The sequence below is a fragment of the Tursiops truncatus genome, chromosome X, assembly GCF_011762595.2.
Source record: "Tursiops truncatus isolate mTurTru1 chromosome X, mTurTru1.mat.Y, whole genome shotgun sequence".
NCBI classification, from domain to species: domain Eukaryota; kingdom Metazoa; phylum Chordata; class Mammalia; order Artiodactyla; family Delphinidae; genus Tursiops; species Tursiops truncatus.
Window position 1 is genome coordinate 106,816,045 of NC_047055.1, and position 8,095 is coordinate 106,824,139.

General features: G+C 49.8%; 1 protein-coding gene and 1 pseudogene across 1 annotated transcript; both read right to left on the bottom strand.

The window, feature by feature from the left end:
- Nucleotides 1-618: 618 nt before the first annotated feature.
- LOC101331387 (melanoma-associated antigen B5-like) lies at nucleotides 619-4,976 on the bottom strand (annotated as a pseudogene).
- A 724-nt stretch (nucleotides 4,977-5,700) lies between these two features.
- LOC109547127 (melanoma-associated antigen B4-like) lies at nucleotides 5,701-6,744 on the bottom strand. The gene has a single exon (XM_033849332.1). The coding sequence runs from the start codon at nucleotides 6,742-6,744 to the stop codon at nucleotides 5,701-5,703; it is 1,044 nt and encodes a 347-aa protein (XP_033705223.1).
- Nucleotides 6,745-8,095: the final 1,351 nt, after the last annotated feature.

Genomic DNA, 8,095 nt, shown 5'->3' on the forward strand with positions numbered 1-8,095 from the left:
GCAGCTCCTTGCGTCTGAAGTTGTATGGGCACAGGCTGGGGCTTTACCTTAGCATTGGTAGTACTAGCACAGAGCCTTTTAAAGAGTAGATGCTCAACTGACGTTTGGGAAATAACAAAGAAAGTGAGTAAGAGGTCTAACTTGTTAAGATTTAATACCGCCTACATTCTTTAATAAGTTAAGCATATTGAGGTATAAATCATTTAATTTTACAAAACAGAAGACTGAAAGGATCAAGAAAAATCAAGGCTTATCATGTTTTCTTTTTAATTATTTTTTATTTTTTCATTCCATTATCCCAACAATTTTATTTTGGGATTCTTTCTCATTTCAACAAAAATCCCTATTGTGATGTCAAATTTTCTTATCTGGATGATTTTTAAAAAGTCTCAGGGCTTCCCTGGTGGCGCAGTGGTTGAGAGTCCGCCTGCCGATGCAGGGGACACGGATTCGTGCCCCGGTCTGGGAAGATCCCACATGCCGCGGAGCAGCTGGGCCCATGGGCCATGGCCGCTGAGCCTGCGCGTCCGGGCCCGTGCTCCGCAATGGGAGAGGCCACAACAGTGAGAGGCCCGCGAAAAGCAAAAAAAAAAAAAAAAAAAAAAAAAGTCTCAGACTTCAGTAAGGGTGGGAGAAGCTGCTGGACGTGGCCATGGAACATGCCTGGAAGTGACAGTATTTCCAGGCCTGGCTGCAATTTTGGCTCGATCTCTCTCTTCCTCATCTTGAAAAGCTTCTTCATATGGTGATGAGAAGGCACTGGGAACCATATCGCTGACCTTTGCCAAAAATTCCAAGATTTTCATTTTGCTGGTTTCAGTATGGGCTTTTGGGCCCCACAGGAACTCATAGCACAGAGGATCACTGTTAGGCACCTGGCGGTACTCCAGGTACTTTAAGCCTCACTAAATCTTTGGTGATGAGCTTCCTGGGCTCCCTATAGATGAAGTGCTTCCTCCCAGCATATACTCACATCATATTCAGGAATTTCCAGATGTCTTCCTCAGTGGCACAGTTGCCCTTCATGAAGATCACACCCAAGACTGTCATCAAGAGACTGGTCTTAGGTAACCCCCTACCAGCACGCACCCTCCCATTGTTGGGGAGTTTCAGTTTGCTGACAAGGTCATATGAGTGGATGGTTGAGTCGACTTCCTTCAAGTCAACCGCAAAGACAGCCTCAATGCGTTCAGAGGCTTTCTTGAGAATCTCAGCAAATCGGTCTTGGTACTTTTGGCTGACAATCTTCAGCATGTCTTCCTTCATAATGGGCTGCTTCATTTATATTTGTACAGAAGGAACTGCTCTAACAAATCCATCTGACTATAGAGTATCACTGTATGTGCTCTCAGTAGAAGGAAGGTGAGACATCAGAGGAACATGGATGTTCCTCATCTTGACTGTTATCATCCTCATCAGACCTTGTGTCAAAAGTACTTGAAGAAGTGATGGTAGTAGATGGGGCTTTTGAAGACCCCTGAGAAGTGCTATTTGACCCAGTAGCTGATGAACTCTGGGGAATTATCTTCCAAAACAGGAGAAGAGGAGGAGGGGGGTTCTTCTATTACTGCAGTGGCCTGAACTCTCCTGTGACTCTGGGAGTCATCTTGGGCCTGGTGGCGTTTCTCACTGGTGCGGAGCTTACTCTTCTGACCCCGAGGCATGATGACTGTGCTCAGGGACAATGGTTAGGAGTGTGAGTAGAAGAGCAGGGGATAAGGGTCCACTGGATGAGGAAGGTTGAGAGAGTGTGCAGCTTCAGCAGGGAAATACCACCTTGGTTATAAGGAAGGCTACATTTGTAGTTTTCCTTGAGGGCACTGCTCTAAAAACCCATAGGGCTCCTGTTCTCCTAATCAGCCTGTCCCTTGGGAAACCTGTTGAAGGAAATTAGAATGATCTTTAGGCTGCATCCTGCCACCCCTGCCTCAGGCATGCTGGGGCAACAGCAGGGGCTGGTGGTCTTCTACATTGAGGAGTCTCTTAGGTCACATTCAAGACCGTCATTCAACTGGTGGCAGGTCATGGGACCCATTCCCTCTGCTGTTCTGAGGTTGACATCACAAACCTCCCTGGGATCTATGAGAAAGAAATGAAGGGGGTCCTCAGCTTATCAACCCTGTCCAGGTGGCCCCAGTACTGACTGCTCAGTGGGGAGTTTTCTGTCCTGGCCTCTGGAGTCCTCAGTCCTCATTAAGGGTCCTTAATTCGGCTACACATAGGGCCTGATATCCCCACCCCTTTCATTGAATGGTGGCTACACCTTCAAACTAAGGATTTCACTTCCCATAGACCTGATACAAATAAGTGTTGGTGGAGCTTCAGCTTGATAGTCCTGCCCTGGATCCTCAAGGGCTGTAACAAGGAGCAGGGCTGGATTCCTTATCACTTCTATTTAGTGGTAGATGATCCCTCAGTCCTTGCTTTGACCTCTGTCATGTCCTGGAATTCCACCCTCCCTTGCCCTTAGGCCTGCCCCTTATACGAAGGCCAGCACCACCCTGAAACCCCTAGGGGAAAGTGAGAGTCTCCTCATCTGACCATACCTGTCCTTGGTCTTCTGAGGCTGAGAGTAAGGAATGAATTCTATGGTTATGGGGTATGTGGTTCCCTTAGTCCTCAGGGTATTCACCTGGTCTCTCGAAAAACCTGGAAATCATCCCACTGCTGGCCCTAGGCCGTACCCCTTAGACCATGTCCCTCACCCCCTTGTGACACCATAGGAGGAAATATGTCACATCATGTCAACAAAGCCCAGGGATACCAGGGATACCAGGACGGGCATGGTTCTGTGGGGTTCTCTCAGAGTCTAAAGGCAGAGGTTTCCTTAAGTCCTCACTCGGGATTCTCACCCTGACTCCGGGCAGGGCTTGGGACTCCTTCCTTTGTTTACCTAAGGACCCTCTCCTCAGACTAAAATCCTCACTTCCTGAGGTGCCAGAGAGGCAAGGTCTGGGAATGCCACATGAGGCTACTCCTACCTGTGCCCTTCCAGTGTTGACATCAGGATTCAGGCTCCTTGGGGCTCTCTCTGTTCAGGGTAGGGGTGTGCCCTCAGTCCTCACTCAGGTTCCTCACCTTGACTTCTGAAGGGCCCTAAGTTTCCTCTTTCTTTCAACTTAAAGTCACCCATTTAGACCAAAGCTCTTATGTTCCTCTAAACCCTGAAAATAAGTGAGGGGATGCTCAGCCTGGCAGCCCTGCCTTGGCCTTCTAAGTCTGAGAGCAGACACAGGCCAGTCTCTCTGTGACTTCAGTTATGTGGTTTTTGTCTCCTCAGTCCTCATTCATCAAGTCTTCACCTTGACTCCTATCTCTTCTATAAAAGGCTTCTTGGGAAATGCCACATCCTTGAAAACTCTTAATTGATCTCCCTACAACAAATCTTGCAGGAATAGGTTGAGCCCCAGGAGTGATGTGAGATGGGAAGCTGCAGCCAAGCAAGGGCTCCAGCACAGGTGTTGTGCTATCAGAGAAAACACGCTGATCTCTTCCTTCTCTTCACTGGCCAGATACAGCCTTATATAACCTCAATTCTAATAGATTTACTTTCTACAGGGAAAGGGCTGAATTAAATGATTTTGTGAGCCCCTGATCTTTTGAGGTTTACTGACATTTCCTTCGTAGATAGTTATATTGTCACCAAACGCTATCTCTTTCTTTCTTTATTTGTACCTCACTTTTATTTTCATATTTTTATTACTTATTCCTGGAGCTTTTTATTCCAAAACCATGTTTGGGGTATGAAGTCCTGCTTTTTAACACCTGAAATACATTTTGGACTAGTGAGCAGAAAAATGAAGTGACCCAAGGTCAGCCTCAGCCTGGGAGGAGTGGCATAGTGCGGGCTCTAGAGGGATTCAGAACCAGGGTTCAGTCCAGCTGTCACTTACCAGCCTTGAATTTGAGAATATTCCAACTTCTTTATCTGCAAAGTGAGTCTGAAAAAGTCTATAGTGTAGGACCACAGGCATGGATATGTATGTAAACCACCTGGCAGTTTGAGACAAAGTTTGGTACTTTCAATGAATGGCAGTTATTACTAAGATGATTTTGACCCCAAATGATAACAAACTTCCTTCACAGAATTTTATTTCCGGCCTACATTAGAGAAAATGCAACTCCAAACAATATAGAAATCCACATCAGCCAAAATGCCAACCGAGTAAAACTAAGTAGTATTTCCCTATTAGAGCATTTGTTTTAATATTGGCATGGGGTCATCTTCTCCAGATGGATGCAACTAGGAGTTCATTTGTCTCAAGGACCAACAACTTCCCTCCCAGGTGCCTTTTCATCCAAACCACCCCTAATTTCATTCATACCATTGCCACTAAAATTTGAGCCCTCCCTTAGAGTTTGCCAAATTACACTCAAAATAACCTAATTAAAATGCCCTTTCACTGGAGTGAGCTCTGGCAATCCCATCCCACAAAAAGAGAGACAGTCCAGTGGCTTCTTGGCATCTCATTTCAATGAGTATCACCTTTATTTCTCAGAAACTCTCTGGACAGCCCATGCCTAAAACACCTAGTTTGAGTGTTCACTTGCCCTGGGGCAAGTGCATAGGGCCCCTTCCATTCCCTAGGTGGGGATTCTCTCTGGTTTTTCCACATCCCAAAGTTAACTGTGAAGATATGTTTTCCATTCCAGGTTTAGTCTCTCAACTCTGAGAAACACCATCTGAGTGGCCCTTTCCATCACTCCCACAGCTTCATCTAGCCCACCATGCATCCTGTTAATTACTTCCTGCTGAGGGACTAGAAGTTTCCCAAGACCCAACGCTGCCTTTATCAGGTAACTTACACTCCTTGCTCTCATTTGGAACCTCCTCTTCCACACCCTCACTTTTAAAAAAAAATGTTCATTTGTTTATTTCTTTGAGTGTATCTTACCATCTTCCTTACATGATAGCTGATGCTAGACTCTAAAAATTCTATGGGCAGTGGCTTGGTCTTCATTTTCTTACCAACCATAGTAGTACTGGAGAGGCTTCCAAAGAGAAGATGGTCAATTAATTTGAGAGAAAAAAGAAGGAATGACCAAGAAGTCTTATTTACCATGATTTAATTTTCAAACAGTTTGAATAACCTAAGCAAAGCTAGGTATATATTATTTAATTTTACAAGCAAAGAGAAAGAAAAGAAGGCAAACTAAGAATTAACCAGCCTTTACTTTTGTATCACCATTTTGAGATCCCCAATATTTTCTCGTGGGATTCTTTCTCGTTTCCACGAAAAATCCTATTCCAATGCCATGTTACCTTGTTCTGTAGAAAAAGGAAAATATTGACGGCTTTTCAGTTTTTTTTTGCAAATAGCAAACTCTTAATCTTAAAACTGAACAGCAATAAACATGACATCCATGACATTAATACACTTCGATTCTAAAGCAAAATAAACATTCAATGAAGTAATAACATTTGAAAAGATACTAAACATCTCTATCATAAATCTATCTATCTAGCATCTCTCTACCTACTTATCTACCAATCATCTATCTTTAACTAGGTATTCTTCATTTGGAAAAAAGAAAGAGAGATATATTTTATTAAAACTAACTGCACCTAAACTACCATACTAGTTAAAACTGTAAGAACATATATACTTTGTTCCCTCCACCCCTACTACTCTGCACTATTTAGGAGCCTGACTGCTCTCTTCCAAAACAAAGTGAGCAAACTGCCCGCGGCCTCCCTCCCTACATGTGGGAGGAGCTGCGGGCCTTGGCCCTGGAAGGGGCTCTGCCCTCAGCAACAGCTGCAGCCCTGGCCGCGGCTCTCTCTTCCTCATCTTTCAGAGCCTCCTCATAGAGATCTGGTAAGGCACTGGGGACGGTACCGATGATCTTGGCCAAAAACTCCAGCACTTTCATCTTGCTGGTTTCAGCGTGGGCTCTCGGGCCCCACAGGAACTCATAGAGCGGAGGATCGCTGTTGGGCACCTGGCGGTACGTCAGGTACTTCTGCTGCGCGAAATCTTTGCTGATGAGCCTCCCGGGATCCCCGAAGATCAAGTGCCTCCTCCCAGCATGGTAACCCAACGCATTGAGGAATTTCCAGAGCTCCTTTTCGGTGGCACGGTTGCCCTTCATGAAGATCGCGCCCAGGACAGTCATCAGGAGGCCGGACGTGGGCATCTTGAACTCATCACTCGGACTTGCGTCGCTGGGGAGGGCCATCTTGCTGATGAGGGCGTAGGAGTGACTGCTGGGGTCGACTTCCTTCAGCTCGAGGCCAAAGACAGCCTCCATGATATTAGAGGCTCTGCTGAGGATCTGAGGGAAGCGCTTCTTGTACTTCTTGTTGAGAGTCTTCAGCAGTGCTGCCTGCAGGATGGGCTCCTTCGTTATGTACTTCTCCAGCAGGAACTCCACGAACATTGTGGACTTCCTTCTCAGAGGATCTCTGCAACTGCTGCGAACGGAAGGTGCTGCCTGGGAGGTACCTGCACTTTTCTCATCTTGGCTCTGGGCACCCTCTTCAGATCCTGGGCATGAAACTCCTTCATCACGAGAGGTAGTGGCTGGGGCTCCCTGAGGCTCCTGGTGAGTGCCAGCAGCAGGGGAGCTCGGGGAAGTATCCCGAGAAACAGAAGCGGGGGAAGACGGCGACTCTTGTATCTCTTCTGCCGCCGCCACCGCCGCCTCCTCAGTGGCCTGGGCACCCTTGAGACTCTGAGTCTCCCCCCGGGCCTGGTGGCGTTTCTTGCGGCCATGGCGCTTGTTCCTCCGGCGCCGAGGCATGATGACACAGGTCAGGACCAGCAGGCGGGAGTGTGCGCAGGAAGGCAGGCAACGAGGGCACCTGGGGGAGGGACAAGGAGATGCTGTGAGCACCTTCAGCGGGGAGATTCCTCCCTGGCTTTAACCAAGGCCGCCTCTGCAGGGTCCTTGAGGGCACTGCTCGAGGACCCACAGGGCTCCTGTTCTGCTGCTCAGCCTGTCCCCTGAGACCCCTGTGGAGGACGGTAGAGTGAGCCGTGGGGCACAGCCAGCCAGCCCTGCCTGGGCGGTACGGGGGTGACAGTGGGGGCTGGCAGGGGAGGTAGGTCCCCACGGTTCCCATTCAGAGTCCGGATGATGGTTGTTGGCAAGACTCCCCCACCCCCCCCACCCCCTCCCCTCTGCTGCTCTGAAGTTGACAACACCATCTTCCACGACACCCAGGAGGAGGAAAGGAGGGAGCGTTCAGCCCACCACCGAAGGGTCCTGGGACCCTCCCTTCTGCTGCCTGGTGGCTGCCCCTTCAGAACAAAGCTCTAACCTCCCTCGGACCTGGCAGAGGAAATTACGGGCGGTCTCAGCCTGAACCTGGCAGAGGAAATTACGGGCAGTCTCAGCCTGACAGTCCTTTCTTGGGAGTCTAAGGGTTGACAGGAGGGGACGGGCCATATTCTCTCTTGTCCCTTCTCTTCGGGGTGGGTGACTCCCTCAGTCCTCACTCGGGGTCCTCCCTGGACGGCCGGTGCAGCCTGGAGCTCCTCTCTTGCCCCGAGGGCCATCTGCTCGCACCAGTGCCGGCACCTCCTTGAGTCCCATTCGGAGGCGGTGAGGGTGACCACGCGGCCGCACGTGGCAGAGTTTTACCAGGCCTGCAGCGTGCGGCAGACAGGGCGAGGCCCTGCGGCTGGCGGCCCCACTGGCCCTCACTCAAGGGCTTGGGCTGACTCTTGGGAGTGCTTAGGGACGCGCCTTCTGCTGGCCTGCACCTCCCCTCTCAGACAGCAGCCCTCCCTCCTCCGTGTGTGGCCAGAAGGAAGCGGCTGACAACAGGGGAGGGGTTCTGAGGTGCCCTTGCGACGGGGAGGACGGTCCTCGCCCTGACTCCTCCCGTGCCCTGGAAATCCTCCCTCTGCTGACCTGCGGCCAGCCCCTCAGGACAAGGCCCCCTCCTCCCTGGGCCTCCCGCGTCTGTCCGTCCGTCCGCGTTCGCACTGAAGGAGCCCCTCAGTCTGTAGACCTGCCCGGAGGCTCCCAGGCCGACGTCAGGGGCGGGGTCCGCGTGGCCGCCATTCTGGGGTGTGGAGCCCCTCGGTCCCCACGAGGGTCCCATCCTTCACTCCACAGGGCCTGGGGCGCTCCCTGTACTGAGCTG

Excerpts from the sequence above, each read along its gene's own strand:
- LOC109547127 (XM_033849332.1), bottom strand. The coding sequence starts at position 6,744 with ATGCCTCGGCGCCGGAGGAACAAGCGCCATGGCCGCAAGAAACGCCAC.